Source organism: Liolophura sinensis, chromosome 8 (genome assembly GCF_032854445.1).
Source record: "Liolophura sinensis isolate JHLJ2023 chromosome 8, CUHK_Ljap_v2, whole genome shotgun sequence".
Classification (NCBI taxonomy): Eukaryota; Metazoa; Mollusca; class Polyplacophora; order Chitonida; family Chitonidae; genus Liolophura; species Liolophura sinensis.
Genome location: NC_088302.1, coordinates 10,594,889 through 10,612,384, shown reverse-complemented (window position 1 = coordinate 10,612,384; position 17,496 = coordinate 10,594,889). Strand labels below are relative to the sequence as shown.

Sequence of the window (17,496 nt, the reverse complement as noted above, 5' to 3'; positions counted from 1 at the left end):
CGTGCGTGGGAAGGTCTCCCAGCAACCTGCGGATGGTTGTGGGTTTCACCCGAGCTCTGCCCAGTTTCCTCCCACCATAATGATGGCTGCTGTCAGATAAGTGAAATATTCCTGAGTACGGCATAAAACACCAATCAAATAAATTAAAAAATAAATCTTAAGAAACGATATCATACTCGTGAACATGCCAATAAAATCACCATACAATGTACAGGTCATTGTAATGATGCTTAAGAGCAACAATAAAGTAGCATTCTTAATCTCATTCATGGTCAAAAGCAATGAATCAAACAGCTTTTCATGACAGTCAGAAAAATATGTTAAATTAAATTAATATATGCCCTTTGTTCACAGTTGATCATGTACAGGTTACAGGCAACATTGTGAGTGAGCATACAGAAATTTTATAAAATGGAACTTAAAATGATGCTTTCCGAGAGCCTTCACATCTGTGAACAAAAGGAATTTTATGAAAACTTTCTTGTTAAACCATCACATCAACCAAAAATTTTGGTCCAATAAAGTTTAAATATTAAATCCGTAAAATGGGATATAAAAGCACAGGCCAAATATATTTATCTGTAGTATTAAGACAACAACCCAGATTGTGTGGGCAATATATTATGATAGGTGTCAAGTTGGAGACGGCTGAAGTACATCACAAGGACAGTATGAAAGGGACCAAGAGAGTCAACGGTGACAAGGAACAAAAACTGCACACTGTAGACTGCCTTTCACATAATAATTACAATATATACAGTATACACATGCATGTACATGTACATTTACACTTTGCAGTATGTCGCATCTTTGTCATGGTTTGAAAGCTAACACCAGAAATCTCGACTCATAAGCCTGAGAAATTTACCTGTCCACTCACACAGATTGTCATGTACTGGTTTTGGGAGCATGAATACGTCTACTCTTTGACATTCATGTACATGTGTACTCATGTGCTGTTTACTGTTTTGTACATTTTCAAAATTAATCCATAAATTAAATGTACAAGTTGTACATGTACATGTATGTACTTTGAGGCATGGATATTGATGGTCAGAGAAATATCTGAATATTCTCACAAAAAAAAAGGCCGAAAAAGACTTACCCTTTCTCCAAATCATATTAGTGATATGTCCTGTCCACATGATATCAGTTGCCTTTTGTTTTTCAGATTATAAACAAAACAGTCTGTAATCAACTAAGTAAGGAAAATTCCCACGCATGAATCATGCTTTTTTCAACAACAATTTTTACCAGAGACTAAAAATGATAATCTGTTATTCATGACATCAAGGCATTATTAGGCTCATGTGCAACATACTATATGTACACGTAAGCATGCAAATATGAGAACAAGACAGAAACAAGCACACATCTAGATGCGTATCTGCATCACTGAAATTCCAACATGAACACCTGATAAATCATAATGTAGAGGGCATGTGGTTCATGTCACGCGTAGAGTGCAAGACATCTACCCGTATCTCCAAAGTCAAGATTCCTGATTGCATTCATTACAGTAACACTCTAGTCTACATATACATGTAGTATATATGGAAATGTACGCGCATGTACATATATGTAGTTATATGTACATGTGTGGTATGTGCATGGTAATATACGATGTACATAAATGAGAGTCATCCGGTCGGAATAATGAATTACCACCGCTAATTTAGCGAATACCCAAGTCCACTTTTTTTTTTGTAATCTAGATAAGGCTATTCATTGAATTCATGTGAGCAAGCACATCTACATTTGTGGACAGACAGCAATTCAATTGGCATCTTCCTGGGCATTGTTATATCAGGCAAAAAAAAAAGCAATATCTCACAGAGAAGATGAAGATATCAGAATGCACAAAATACAGTCACACTGTTTTAACATTCTTTTGTTCCAGAGGAATTTAGACGTTTGTTGTATAGTGTACATTAATTTACTTGAAAATAACTTTTTACGTGCAAATTCAAACCTGCATTCAGAATTTAATAATGCAAGAAATTTCTGTTTTGCTTTTTTTTCATTTTCATATATATAATTATATATATATTACTATTCAGACTATACCTGTACATGTGTAGTCAGAAAATGCTAGATATAGATGACTGTAGGCAAATGTACATGAGTTCCTCACTCACCTCAAGCTAAAGTATACAACTACAACATCCACACTGGAAATGTGAAAATGATGCACATGTGCAATCAATAATGAAATTACTGCAAATGGTACATGCACTAATAGTTATACCTGTAGTCTACTCTATACATGTACATAACACATTGTTATCAATCACATTCAAAATGTATAACCAGAACTATGGATTAACTTTTCTAGGAAAAGACATGGAATAAATCATTAATTGTGAATATATTTTAAAATTTTTATATCAAAGTGTGTATAACTACATGTATCAACCTGCAATCTTCCTACAGTAAAATGTATGTTAATTATTAAACAAGTTAGTCTGACCATCTTTATTATTTAATAAATACCTGTAATGTAGTGCATATATCGGCTTAACTAGACAGTAAAGAGGTTAAGCTATGTGTTCATGTGTTCATGAGTAGATGTGACATTTGGACCGCCTACAGTATGGCCTATGTGACAGTCTATGGACAAGTGCAGATCACAATATGCCTCTCTGTCCACCAGGAGACACCCTGGCCCACTGGACTGTGACAGAAAATCAATCAACCACAACGAGATAAGCTGAATATATGCCCCCCAACGGTTTCCCAGTTGTCTCTGGGAAAACAGTCATGACAGTGTTTACCCCAAATGCAAATTTGCCTACATTTCCATCACTGACACAAGTATCAGTTTTCCCCTTCACTTTTGTATACGGCGTACAAGACTAAATTTGCATACCTGGTACTGTCAAAGTAAACATTAAGATCTGAACTTGTAAAGTGTATGTTACAGCTTTATAAATGCATACAGCTACAGTTTCCATTAACGTCAATCAGATATTGTATCCTTAAGTTCTAAACCAGTCATTGTTTAATTTATTAAAATTAAGACTAAAGGTCAACAACTTTGTCATACATTCTTGAGTACAGCGTAAAACATCAATCGTATAAATCAATAACCTTGCCCTGTACACAACAATGATTATAATATGTTCCTTTCACAAATTCATAAACAGGTAAAAAAGGTGTTCCATTTCCAAAGACTTTATAATAAAAAAAAAGAAAAAAAGGTTAAAACATTTTTAAAAATCAAGATAAGCTGATTTTCACCAATTACAACCAATTAGCATGTTATCTACACCTCTTTTGCAAGCTTTTGAAGATAGCATGAATTTAAGCGGTGAAAATATAGGGCCTATGAGAGACAAGTTCCCAAGAGTTTGGAGTGGGGGCGCTTGAGCATATACTGAAAGTTGGGGTTAGAACCCTGGTGGTATACGGCATTCGCGCATGAGCGTTGGGTAAATGGGGCGTTTTCTAACCCCAACTTCCGGTATATGTGCAAGCACCCACTCGCGAAACTCCCGTGAACTAGGGTCTCCCAAAGGCCCTATATATGACGTTACATGTACAATCATACAATCTTGAACACCATGCATTGCTGATTTATAAACTGAAATAAAGTTTTATTCAAATGCTTCTGGTGTTGTTTAATGTCATATCAAGTAAATTTTCAAATTGCATGAGGCAAACTGCACAGAAACTGCCAAATTTTGAAGACACATCATAATTCAGTGTCCATTTACTACTTGCACTTGGTAAACATCGTACTAGTATCTGAACAAGTTTCTGAATTCTTCATTCAGCCCTAGCTTCTCTTTAAAGACCTTAAAAACAGTATCATTTAGCAGTTAAACTGTTATAGAGGTCACTTTGGTAACATACTCTATCCTACATGTATATACTATTTTTGATTTAGAAGTAGAACACAGAGAACAGGTAGTAGTTCATTCCTACCCAGTATTTATTTATTTATTTGATTGGTGTTTTACACTATGCTCAAGAATATTTCACTTATACTACGGCGGCCAGCATTATTATGGTGGGAGGAAACGGGGCAGAGTCAGGGGAAAGCCCACAACCATCAGAAGGTTTCTGCCTTCCCACACACGGCCGGAGAGGAAGCCACCATGAATTGGACTTGAACTCACAGCAACCGCATTGGTGAGAGGCTCCTGGGTCATCACACTGCGCTAGCGCGCTAACCACAGACCCCTGTTTACCCAGTAAAGTTTTCAACTGACACACATAAATATATATATAGGCCTACTAGTCACTGTCAATTCTATTACTGTATTGTTATTATTATTATAATTATTACACAGAAGGAACGCGTGGTACTTATTTCTCTTAGTTCACCCGGCTTTCACTTCAGTACACAACACGGACGTGTCTTTCGTAAATTTGAGATTGACATCCGAAAATACTTTGGGAACATCTTTTACTGTATGAGTTTGGCTACGCACGAACAAATCAACAACTCTAGCATTTGTTTTTTTTTTTTTCGAGACGATATCGGTAAAACTCACCTGCCCAAATCTTCGCCTATTTCGTAAAATTCGTCAATCGGTTCCTTTTTAGTGTCCATTCCAACGGCAAGGCGATTTGGACACTCGTTGGGTTTCATAGGTAATCCGCCGTCGTAAAGGTATTCCGAGATACATGTGAGACCGTGGTGCAACCATCATAGCTCCCAGACAGTACTGAGTAAATAAGGCGGTGAAACTCGCATGTCACTTCTCCCTTTGGCCCCAGGCAGTGCGGAAATACAACACTACTAAACTCGATGCGCATCGATGCGAATCGCGCAGACGGAAACACAGAAGTTTAGAAGAAAATTTTCAATTAACTCATGGATTGGTCAATTTGGGTTTAGCTTATTATAATCTAAATAATTCTTAAGAACTTCAAATTATATTTTACCGGTAAAATTTGGTAAGAAAAAGAAAATTTTATATTAACGAATTAAGGCGGGTTGATAACAGCAACATGCTCATGCCAAACAAAATGGCTGACAGTTTGAGTCCGTTCGTTTACTGGGGCCAGAAAAAAGATCATATATCCTTGAAAATCGACCTAAAGGAAGCAATAGTAAGTGGACGTGATAACACATGATGTAGCATGTCACTGATAATATTGAACTAGAAGATATCAGCAACGCGTATCGATGCCGTACGACTAGAAGTTGTTCGGCTTCTCGAACAACAACAACAACATGAACAAGACGAGGCCTCACCATGCGTGGGTTCTAAACATCGCCCGAGACTCATCAAATTCTCCGCAAATTTGCCATTTGATCATCTTTGCTTTTGGGTCTGGAAGTGTCACATCTTGTTGTCAACAGCTCTACATACGTGAACTCTGTTTTATTTTTTCGCTCTAGCTGAAGGATTCAACCAGGTTTATTTTTTTCTAGTTTATGCAAGCCGATTGATTTTCCTTATTGTTTATTTAGTAGATGGATCAATTTCAAGTAAAAAAAATCTCCAAACGTTTGATTGTTACTATGCCTTACCAACTCATGCAGAATACATATTTCTGTACAATGTACGAAAAGTTTAACCTAGCAACACGGCCAGGAATAACATTTCGTAACCATGGTAATCTCCAAGGTGCAGGGAAGTAATGCTGGGGAAACAGTCTTCTGTTCTGTCAACTTGCAAAACATTTGATATGTATTCAGAGTGCTAAAATAGATGATATATACAACTAATGAATAATGCATGTGACAATAATATTCAAGCAGTGGTTCAAAACTAAAGTCAGGAAGCACAGTTTTCTTTAGTTTCGGATGTGTTGCCTCTAGTTTAAACCCAGTGCAGTGCCAGTACTTTTCAACATGCTGGCAAGACTGTCAACTCATCCCCTTTATGAAATACATCTAGCTGGATTCTCTGGTGGAAATATTTCTTATGCCCTGTCCAGTTCCTCTAAATGTGTTTCATTCAGTACTGTAAGGGTTAAATTTACACACATACAGAGGTTAGTTTCCTTAATAGTCTATTTTCAATAATTTCTGGTATTTACCTGCCTCACCATTTATTCAATGATCTAAAAAAGATTCAGTCGGTTCACTCCACAAAGTGCTTTGCAGAAGTGGAAGTTAAATCCACCTCAAAATTGCTGCACACATTGATTTCTTGTGCAGAATGAGGTGAAAACAATCCTTTCAATCAATTGTACATGTTTAAATCCATTTTGTGTAGTGACGTGCTGAAAATCCGATCAACTTTTGAATTTCCTCTTGTGAAGATCCCTGTGTGTACTCCAGACGCCATTGGTTGCATCCAAAATCTGAGTTATATCTGGAGCCATGGGCAGAAAACATGGATAATGAGACAGTTGAGCACACGATAGCTGCAAGCCTTGACCAAAATTTTTAGAGTTGCTTTTCTTGCTTGACTGATGGTCAGATGGTTCTTTCTACCTCCGTGATGACTGATGAAACCATTGCTAAACTTGTCATTTAAGACTGGCTGCCTGATCCTGTCTTGTTAGGTTGATTTCCATATCTTTTGGTATATAGTTTCAGAATTTTAGTACATGTATACCTGACTCACCATAACTGCACAAAGCTATTGTGACAAGCAAGAAGGAAATATTTAGTGGATTTCAACAATATTCTGCTGTTTTAGAGTGGATTTATAGGCCCACTTCTTCTTGTAAAGCTCCTTGCTGAATGAACCGACTGGATTTCTTAATTTAAATGATTAAAGGTGAAGGCAAGTAAATATCAGAAATTTTCCAAAGTAGACCTCCACATTTTATTTAATTGAACTAACGTGAGGGTTAACAGGTGCAAAAAATATCAGACCTGCTTGACTTTCAGAATTGTTGTCTGGTGACAGCAGTTTGGTACCATTGAGATTTATGAAGTTCTGGTAGTTTATTTGTTTAAAAACATCAAGATTATTAATGTTGTTAGTGAGAATATTTAAGTAAAGTCAAAAATGTAGTTTTCAAGATTCGGCCAAAAACTGCAGGTTAATAGGATATGTTTATTTTCATTCCAGATTGAAACCCTTGATATCACTGAAGATAAGGTCAGATTTGTCTCTCAAGGTTTGGGAGTACGAGGAACGAATAAGTATGAATTTGAACTGAGCTTTTACCACCCCGTGGACAGTGAGGTTTGGGATAAAACAAAATTCATTTGCTTGATAAATTATCATGACATGTTTTGTTGACTTTGTGTTTTGAACATACCTTTTTAGTATGGCTTGAATGTATGTACATGAAGTGTTATTTAAACCGCTGTTCTACACTAAAATAAATTATGTTCATTGTGAGTTAGAAACAACCTTTTCTTCACTATTTAGTCAATTACCGACATGTAAATAAGCAATGAATAATGTACATGTTTAACATTGATGGTTGAAGAAGCCCTCTCCACCTTTCCAGAAAATAAACGTGTGTTGTAATGAAATTTGTGATGATTTTTTTTTTTTTTTTCAGAATTCCAAATACAGAGTCACAGACAGGGATGTGCTCATTCATATACAAAAGAAGGGAGTTGGAGAAATATGGCCTCGTCTAACAGAAAAACCTGTCAAACTTCCGTGGCTGAAAATTGACTTTGACAATTTTGGATTTGAAGATGAATCTGGAGACGAGGAGTCAGAAAATGTATGTTTATTGGTAGTTTTACCAGAAAATGCAATTTTGCAGTTCGGAACATTCCTTATATATTTTTAAAATGGTAGTGTGAATTAGGACTTGCCCATCAGAAGTCTTGTTGCGTGACGCAGAAAATCTTGCATTCAGCAGTTTCATCTGTGGAGTATTTTTCGCACTGTTGACGCTGGGGTGGAATTTCCAGCTTCACTGAAATGACATAATGCGTCCCACTTCAGACTTCTGTTGTTATCCCATTAACATTGCCTTTGTGCCCAATTTCTTCAAAACTGTTGGTCATGGGTGTATGCCTGTGCAACCAGACTCTTCTTACAGAACTGTCATCTTCTTAATCATTTTGCACTACCTGCCAATCCCCAAAACCCCCAGGTAGCTTGACCCAAGAACCATGTTCAAAATTCCCTATGGATGGGATCTATGGACTGTGTGGATGCAGGTTGTACCAGAAAGAATGTCAGGCTTATTGGAGAGGGCTGTGATCTAGTGATTAGAGGAGCTTGTCTTTCAATCTCTAGAACACAGTCTTGGACAGGGAATTTGTACATTTCTACATTTTTACTGCTTGTGAGGCTTTGGTGACTTAAAGCAGTCGGCGATGCTCATGTGGCCATGTGCATGCTCTAGTGTTCTTTGAAGGCTACTTGCCTGCGGTAAATATGGTGTGAATATCTGTTTGTCATATTTAGAAAAGATTTGACAGTAACTTGCCAGTATTAAGTTCCCAGTGGTTTATAACCGGCACTCTGACTCCCTCTACACGTAAAACTTACCCTAATTGTATAATTAAAAATACTTGAGTATAGTGTTAATCAGCAATCAAATAACAAAATAAATAATGAAACAAATCAAAAGGATTATAAATTGATTTAGGCTATTTTTTTTCTCTTTTTTTCAGGAGGAAGGAAGAGAAATGATGAAAAAGTTTGAGAAGCATATGAAATCTAAAGAAGCATCATGTAAGTTTTCGTGAACTCTGATCTCAAATCAGATTATAACTTCACCATTCTTTTATGAAGACTTCTTTTATGAAGACTTTGACTTTATGAAGACTTTAACAAGAGGAAGACAAACTTTTTTTTCAAATGAAATCTTTACTGTGTTGATATCTTGCCCTCATTTTCATTAAGAAGAAGGCAAACTGTTATTTTTGAATTGTACATAGTCAGAATTCTGAATCTAAAGCTATCAGAAATACTTGTTGGCTTGCATCTACCTTTAACATACATGTAGGTTTCAGTTTATATGTTTACTTTTTCCTTGAATTAACAAACAGCTAAGTAAAATGTTTGTGTGTTATGCAGTAAGATTTTGACTTCTTTTCAATTTCAGCTCTGCCAGAAATCAGTGTGGGATACATGTTCTTTTACAACATGTTCCAGTTTGTGGGATTTTTATACATCTTTGTTATTTTACAATACAAATACATCACATTAGGAGAAGGTATGTCCAGAGAAGGGGAGAATTCCAAGGTTTTTTTTTTTTTTTTTTTTTTTGCTTCTCCTTTAAAGGGATACAAAAAGGGATGGAACATACAGTTTCCGGAGTTAAATATTGCAGCCTTGATCATGCTGGAATAAGTGTACCACACCTAAAATTCAGCTAAGGCAAGGCATCACCTGGACTTGCCCACTCTCACACCAGCCAGTCAGAATCTATTTTGTACCCCTTTTTGTCAAATATTGTCAAACACAAGTCACTGAACTGTTCGAGTTTAGCAGAATTAAGTTCAGCATTATAGATTTGCTCTTGGTGGAGTAAGAATAAAATACATCATCGCCCATTTTGTTTACATCAGAACACACTCTTTTACACCTCACTAATGCAGATCATTATCATCTATTAAGGCGATTTATTGTGTGGAAATTTGAGTATTCAAATGCAAGTGGCAGTGTTCTATTGATATGCAAATGGCAAGCTTTTGGGACAGCTCTGGGTATAGCCTTTTAAGTGTCAGCATAGTTTGTTTGGCCTGTCAGTCTGATCGCCATCCATATAGATCAGTTAAATCTTAAGACTTTTATAGTTTTGGTGTATTTCAAAACGTGCACAAGTCTATATTTGGTGGAAAACCAGAGAGCTGCATGTCTACTTGCAGAGGCTCTATTCGACCACTAGGTATTATTTTAATTGTTTTTAATTCAAAAATCACTGATCTATTCGTACATGACAGATTACCTAGAAGATGCACATCAATTTCTCTGAGCATTTGACCTTTATAGCTTTTTCTTTCTGAAATGAACAGAATAGTATACTTTGCAGCTCTTTGTTTTTCAGAATCATCAAATATAAACGTGCACTTTTTGAAATACACCAAACCTAAAGTCTTCAGATTTACTGATGTTTAGGGATGATCATGGGTTATTACATTAACATTGCAAGTTTTGAACATGTGGTAGTTTTGGAAACCTTGTCAGGAAAATGTTTTCTACATTAAACTGAATATTCCTTGATTGATATGGTAGGAAAATTCCTGTAAAAAAATTAGATTTGCAGTTTTTAGTCATGGGTTACTATTTAGCAAAAGAAGATTAATGCTTGTGTTTGAGGTAATCACCCTCTTCTGTCAACTTACGAGCAACTCAGACTGTGTGGATGTAACTGATGAGAGAAAAACTTTCGGACCTTAACTGTAAGTTATCTGACAAAAAAAAAGACAAGAAAAAATTTTCTGACCTGCAGAACATTAAGAGCAATAGCATTAAGAACAACTTTTTAATGATTGCATTATTCTAATGTGTTGAAATGGGCTTTGTATGCCTTCTTCTCGATTAGATTTGTCCTGCATCCTTCTATTTATACATTTTTCTTTCTCTTGTTGCAGAAGCAAAAAAGTCAGCACTAGAATTTGTTGGGCTGCAGATAATGTTGTGCCAGCTTGTATCTATGCTAGAAGTGTTCCACCCTATACTGGGATTGGTCAAAACAGGATTTTTCACTCCATTTCTACAAGTAAGTAACATTTTAATTTAAAATCATCCTAGTTAGTTGTGTGATTTTATTTCACCAAATGTGGGTTTTAAACTCTATGAGTGTCAGAAGTGATAGAGCAAAATAATTTGAAATGATTATGGCTTAACACTTCAGCAATGTTGCACACCTATCTTGTCAGTCACAGAATTTGACTATGCCCAATCATGAATATCTGCACTGTTTAGAGGACTAATAATGTGTAGTATCTCTTCATGACTTGTTAATTAACACCAACATCCAATCCATAAAAAACAATTCAGCTGATGTGAGTTCCAGCTCATGCTGGCTTCCTCTCTGGTCGTGTATGCGATGGTCAGTCATCAACGTGTAGATGGTTGTCCCACCTGGCTCTGCTTTATATAAATAAAAAGCAACATTTGACTGTATGTATGGTAACTCTAAGATAGTGTATCTTACTCGGTGTGTTTTTGTCTCAGGTTACTGGGCGTAACTTTATCCTATTTATTGTGATTCTACAAGAGCCTCGTCTGCAGGATGCACCTGTGATCTGGTATTTGTTTGTGGTATGGAGTTCTATAGAAATAGTTAGGTGAGTCACATGTAGTACACTTCAGCACAGTCTGCTAAAGATTGGAGACAAGAATTCTTGTCTGGTTGGAATCACTTTCTGAACGTTTATGGTGTACGACATCGATTTTGGTGTAATTTTTATAAATTATGCTCTCATTTGATTTGTCCGATTCAAACCTATTCCGAGGTATTCAGGGTCTGGTAGTTAGCACGCTAATTCAACACATTGACCCAAGACTCTTTCACCAGTGGGGTCACTTTGAGTTCAAGTCCACTTTTATCTCCGTTTGTATGCTAGAACATGCGGATGGTTGTGGGTTGCCCCCTCAGCCAATGCTGGTTTGCTCCCCCACAATGCTGGCCGCCGTTGTAGAAGTGAAATGTTGTTGAGTGCAGCGTAAAACGCCAATTAAGTCATTGAATACATAACGAATGCCATGAGAGTCCTTTGCTGACACAGCTGGCCAATGCTTTGACTGGCTGTGACTAACAGGCCCATGGCCAGTAAAGGGTTGTGTTCAAATCAATCTCTGGCTAATTTGGCTCCAGGTTTGAACCGTGATGGTGGTGCCTGGCAACACTTGGTGGTTTACTCCTGGTTCCCCAGTTCCCTACACCCACACGTCTTACTAATAGAAGTGTAAACTTTGATCAATCCAATCTGTTAGTCACATTGATGTTACATACATGTAGTATTTATTTTAGTACTCTCTCTAAAAAAGGTACTATAATGTGAAACTTAGTGGGAACATTTGTAGAGATTAGGAACAGAAGTGCACATACCCTAAATGATCATAATTTTTGCCCATGGCTAACTTGTCCATTTTCCAGATTCTAAGAGTTCTAATGATTTTAGAAAGGTGTTTTGAGGTTTGCTTGGAACATATATTCTACTGGAAAATTGTAAGTTTCAGCACCCAATATAATAATTTCTGACATTTATTTGCCTCTAAAAATGCACAAAAGTTGTGTGGGCAAAATTTTATGTGCGTTAGGGTATACCCAATCGACATTGCAGGAGTTTTGTAAGTTCAGGCAAGTTTAGGCGAGACAACGTGTGGGATGCCATAAACACTGGTAAATGACTGTCGGTAACTACCGTGAAATCACGTCTCTTAGCAGTGTTTGTGAGAGCCCCCAACCTTCTCTCAACTAAACCTGCATGAACTCAGGAGATTTTTGAAATGGTGACTGTGCTTATTATTCGAGTACTACTTTAGGTGGTTTTGTTCATCACTGATTATGTGGCTGTTTATGCCTTGATGATACAGGTATCCATACTATATGCTGAAATGCATCAATCTCGAAATTCGTCTGATCACCTGGTTAAGGTATAGTCTTTGGATCCCTCTGTACCCTATTGGCTTCCTTATGGAAGGTAAGAGATCTACAAGATACCTACTGTAGTTATCTGCCTTTCAACCACCAGAAGGTCTAAAGTGTTACATGTATCTAATGACCTAATTTTAAAAAAAAAGTCAATTCTTGGCTCGGCTTTGTTTAAAGGCAAGATTTCAAGAATACTGTAATGCCTTGGAAACACCATTTGACTTTTGATTTAAAGTGTATGGATTTAAGTGGGGTTGTATTTATTGGCTCACACTTGTGATGCTTAAAGTTTTCAATAAATAGAATCCATGCTAAGTGTCCAGATATGTCCAGATATGTGTGTACATCTACATATATATTGTGTTATAATAAATGCCATTAAATGGCCTGTATCAATGATGATGAAATTTAGTACAAGTGCTGGTTAAGATTGGCATATATGTCTATTGGTCTTTTTGCAGGAACAGTGATAATTATGGCTATGCCTCTTTATGAAGACACAGGGAAGTTCTCTTTCAACCTTCCAAACTTTGCCAACATGCCATTTAGTTTCCCATTTTACTTGAGGCTTCACCTAGCTCTGCTAGCCCTAGGTAGGTATCTGCTACTCAACAGTCTTTCTGATTCTGCGTAAGCAGACTGTTTTCCTAACACTTTGGTAAGGGCACCACTATCGAAGAGTGAGGATGAAAGAACAACTGGCTTGTTTAACTCTCAGATCAGCGGCAGGACTTACACAAGATCAAATAAAGAAACACAGAGAAGCTGGAATAAGTTCAATACATATATCTGAACAAAATAAACAAATAATACACTGACAATAACATACAAAACAGCACAACTAATTACAAAATATATAGTCTTTTACTGATGACAGCATCTAAATCCAAATGGAATATTCCAGCTTGCAAAGGGGAGTCAGTCCACGTAAATGTAGAATCCAAAGTTCAGAGGATGACAGTCCGATAAAGGGATAAATGACAAGCTGCAGTGAGTACCGACAATGTTTATTCCCCGAGTACGAATGACTAATGTTGAAAGCCGATATCTCCAAACCCAGCAAAATCCTTCACAGTGAATGACAGTAAATATGACTGCTCTCAAATGGACGTAAGTAAATGACTGCTCATAAGTGGACTTGAATGAATGACTGAGATCTTCACAACTCTGTCGCTCATATTTACAGACTAACATAAAGGAAAATTCAGGAAGGTCTGATCGTAAACATGTTTACAACATCAGTGCATATTTCCAGAATGTATACTCTATGTACAATGACACTTAACTTATAAACACCAAAGCCTCGAGCACTGAACGGAATTACAGTGCAGGCTTTAACATACACACAGGGAAAACTGTAAGTCAGACACTGACAAAATAAAGAAAATATAATACAATGTTTAAAGACTGGGTTAGCAACATTTTTTACCTGTGATGAAATACATGATTTCTTCAGTACGTGCCTCAAAGAAATCGATTGTTTTTTTTTGTTTTTTTTCTTTGTTTTTTTTTTTATCATTGCTGCAATATGATTTCAAATCCAATCAGAATGCTTCTGGCAGGATAAGAATTTGTGTTAGAGTGATTTATTCAGGGGAGGTAACTTGCATTAGCAGAATTTGCCAATGTAAGAGTATAACAAGGGCAGACTAGTAATTCTCCTCAATGTCTTCAATATAAATTCATTCACATGCATCTTATTTCCTATAATTTTGACTGGAAAGAGGCAGCTGTGAATAATTAGCTATTGATCCTTTGAACGTGAACAGATAAGCAAAAAAATTAGGAATGATATTGATCAGTCTACACGCAGTGACGACCTCAAAATATGGTGAATATCAATAAAAACGTTGATAGAATGTTAAAATTCAAGAGCATTGTATTTGCATGTTCCGGCTGTGGAACCTGACATTTGATGAAGTTCTTCATTATTATGGCCTGTCATGGTCAGGTTCAGGTGTGGTTAACTGTTAACCAGAAAATGGACAAGTATTTTTTGATGCAGGAATATCATAACTGGATTATGGTCTGTATTTTTGGGATTAAGAGAATGAAAAAGAACATTAAAACTATTTTTAGAGATAACAACAAGTTGTAGTTTGGTGGAAGCTTTACGAAAATTGTTCATGTTTCAGCTGGGTACTTTCTGCTCAATCACATGTACAGACAGAGGAAGAAAAGGTTGTACAGAAGTGATCCATCCCCAAAGAAGAAAGCCAAGAAAACAAACTAGCAGTATATTTAGTCAGTGTTTGTATCGGCATGTACATAAGGATATTTTAAAGCAATGATTGGCATTATGTCACCATCAAATTCTTCCAATAGTACGCAAATATTTGTATGAAAGTTTTCCTTCAATGCAGTTAAGACATGAACATTTGTGTGCCAGTATCTATGTCCCCTTTCAATGTGCAATGGAATTGCACGCAATTTTTTACGTGTTCGTTTACAATTCTTAAATTTGGCCTATATTTCCATTTTAAGAAATGAATTTGAAGGTCCAGTCTTGTTAATCTATTTCGGAACTATTAGCCTTCCTGTATCATCAGTGGTTGCCATGGTATCAGATTTCATGATTTCATGAAGGTGTTCATTAATAAATAATGGCAATTTACCAGCGCTTGATTAGATTGCATTCTGGATTACCTTCTGTCACTTTTATGCAGAAAATTGGGATAATCAGATAATTGTACTTTTTCAAAACAAATTTAGATTTAAATGTCAGCACATTTATTATTAAGGGAGTTTAATTGTTGTTTTTTTTATATAGTTTAATGTACAGCCTTTTACAAGCTTATTTTATTTTGATAGCTGTCTTTCGATTTTAAAAAATTTACAGTTTCACTTTGATTGATACTATAGAAATAAATTGTAGGCATGCTGTAAATGCTTAGTCTGACAATTGCAAACTGCCACCTTGTAAGTTAGGACTCACACATGTAATTAGCATTCATTATGGGCTTGCTACTAGACAGATAAATCATTGAATGTATTTGAAGCTAATCATTCCTTAAATTGTGCTGCCGAACAAAGATTAACCACATTCCAGAGGCCCAGGATCTCTCTTTATGGTAAACTAAATCGTGTTTTTAATTCTCGTGTGCACAAAATTTCATTTGCATATAATGTCGGTACAGATTGGATAATAGGAGTGATGGCATCATTCAAATTTTTACTAAGAGCAAAGCAGTAATCTAATGAGTGGTTTTCATTCCCCATGATCCAGCATTCTTCTCACAGACCAACCATGTCTTACACCCTATAGTAAAATGGACTACTCACTTCTATAATCCTAAACAATGAGATGTTTCCACCGGACATTGAAGGGTTTCCTCCAACCATGACGCTGACCGACGTTATATAAGTGAAGTATTCTGGAATTTGGCATGAAACAAATAAACAAATAATGAGATGTGTGTTGAGTTCACCGGATAGCGGATAGATCAGGTCTTGATTACTTACAATGTACCACTTCTTGCTGGCAAGCTTGTCACTTACTGAGTTGAGGGGGGGGGGGGGGACAAGTACACCCCTTGCACAGGAGATAATGAGAGAGGTACCATTGCATTCACCTAGGAAATATTGTCCAATGTTGGCCAAAAAAAATCATAATAATGATTCTTTGTTGTGATTTTACCATGACACATGTTTTGCCTGACTTGCTTTTCTGTAACCATGAATGTGTTAGGTTTAAATTTTATGTTTTCATTGTGTACAATTTTATGTCATGTCACATAAGTAAATGTTTGGGAAACATTTTCATGATTGTCTTAATTATTTGAGTATATTCATTTATTTAAAGGTGTCATTTATTTAAAATTAATCAAATTCTCATCTCCATCTTCTCATTAAATCCATGTGCTCTGTGATTTCTGTTTGATTGGCGTGTAATGGGTTAGCAATATTGAAATATATATTCCTCCAAATTAGGGTGGTTCAGTCACGCAAAAACAGCTGAAAGAAGTGGTTTGTCCTTCTTGTACATCCAAGAAGTGGCGTATTCAGGAGTACTGAGATTTGTTTGTGTTTTTTAAATACCTGTACCTCCAAGAGGTGGTTTAGCCATGTTAACACCAGGAAGATGTGATTTAAGACCACCTGTAAAATCAACCTTGTGGGTTTCCACCTGGGCTCTGCCTGGTTCCCTCCCACCGCCGTGGTCATAGAAGAGAAATATTCCTGAAGGGGTCGTAAAAAGAACTCCATTCAAATAAACAATCAACGTCCACCGATCCTAAGAGGCCACACTCTGCCATGATCAAGAGATGGGTAATCCATTTGTGCCACATGGAACAGGTGATTTGTCTTCTCTAAATGGCCCTAAGAGGTGGTTAATCCATTTGTAACACCTTGAAAAGGTGGTTTGTCCTTGTGGAAATGCCTCCAAGAGGTAGTTTATATTTTTTCACAATGTATTTCCTTCCATACTGAAAAAAAAGTTTTCTCCATCAAGAAATATCTCTTCCTGTATCCAGGTTAATTTATCCTTTTGGCTTCAAATGTGAAAGATTATGGATTTAGAAATGCATCCCAGAGATCGTTAATCCATCTGTGGCCTGAAACAGGTATCTTGTAAGTCTGGAAATACCTCCAAAAGATGTGCTTTATCAATCTCTATCACCGAAAAATGGTAATTTACACATACCTCCAAGAGGTATTTGGTGTTTTACGCTGTACTCGAGAATATTTCACTTATACGATGGCCAACAGCATTATGGTGGGTGGAAACAGGGCAAAACCCAGGGAAAACTTACCACAGTCGGCAGGTTGAGCGAGATCTAGCTCAGTGAGTAAGATGGCCAACTCTTTATCAGGCACATGATGTGCATGTTCAATTTGGGGCTTGGACAAGGGATTTTGAACCCTTACTTCCGTTCGTCACATTTGTTGAAGACCTTGTCTGTCAACAACATGGTGTGCTAGTCTGTCCGTCACACATAGAAAGGCTCGTCAGTAACCTGCGTGGTGCTTTACCGCGGGCAATGTGGTATCCCCCACCTATAAAACAGACCATAATCGTATGGTTAAGTCAGTGACAATCAATCAATCCAACAGCTGATT

The 17,496-nt window shown here is 36.7% G+C and overlaps 2 protein-coding genes across 2 annotated transcripts in view; one reads left to right on the top strand and one right to left on the bottom strand.

The window, feature by feature from the left end:
• Positions 1–4,739, bottom strand: part of LOC135472564 (death-associated protein kinase 1-like) — a 77,693-nt gene extending 72,954 nt beyond the window's left edge. The window contains exon 1 of the mRNA XM_064752120.1: positions 4,500–4,739. Coding sequence (XP_064608190.1) covers positions 4,500–4,597 — 98 coding nt within the window. The 5' untranslated portion in view covers positions 4,598–4,739. The remainder of the gene's footprint in view (positions 1–4,499) is intronic.
• A 226-nt stretch (positions 4,740–4,965) lies between these two features.
• On the top strand, positions 4,966–16,181 carry LOC135472805 (very-long-chain (3R)-3-hydroxyacyl-CoA dehydratase-like). The gene is made up of 10 exons (XM_064752485.1): positions 4,966–5,061; positions 6,984–7,100; positions 7,426–7,596; positions 8,501–8,561; positions 8,935–9,045; positions 10,427–10,554; positions 11,013–11,125; positions 12,378–12,484; positions 12,897–13,028; positions 14,571–16,181. Exons 1-10 carry the CDS (start codon positions 4,966–4,968, stop codon positions 14,666–14,668), a joined length of 1,134 nt encoding a protein of 377 aa, XP_064608555.1. The 3' UTR covers positions 14,669–16,181.
• Positions 16,182–17,496: the final 1,315 nt, after the last annotated feature.

Coding starts and splice junctions, on each gene's coding strand:
- LOC135472805 (XM_064752485.1), top strand. CDS start 4,966: ATGCCAAACAAAATGGCTGACAGTTTGAGTCCGTTCGTTTACTGGGGC. Junction 7,597..8,500: donor GAGACGAGGAGTCAGAAAAT/GTATGTTTATTG, acceptor TCTTTTTTTCAG/GAGGAAGGAAGAGAAATGAT. Junction 12,485..12,896: donor TATTGGCTTCCTTATGGAAG/GTAAGAGATCTA, acceptor GTCTTTTTGCAG/GAACAGTGATAATTATGGCT.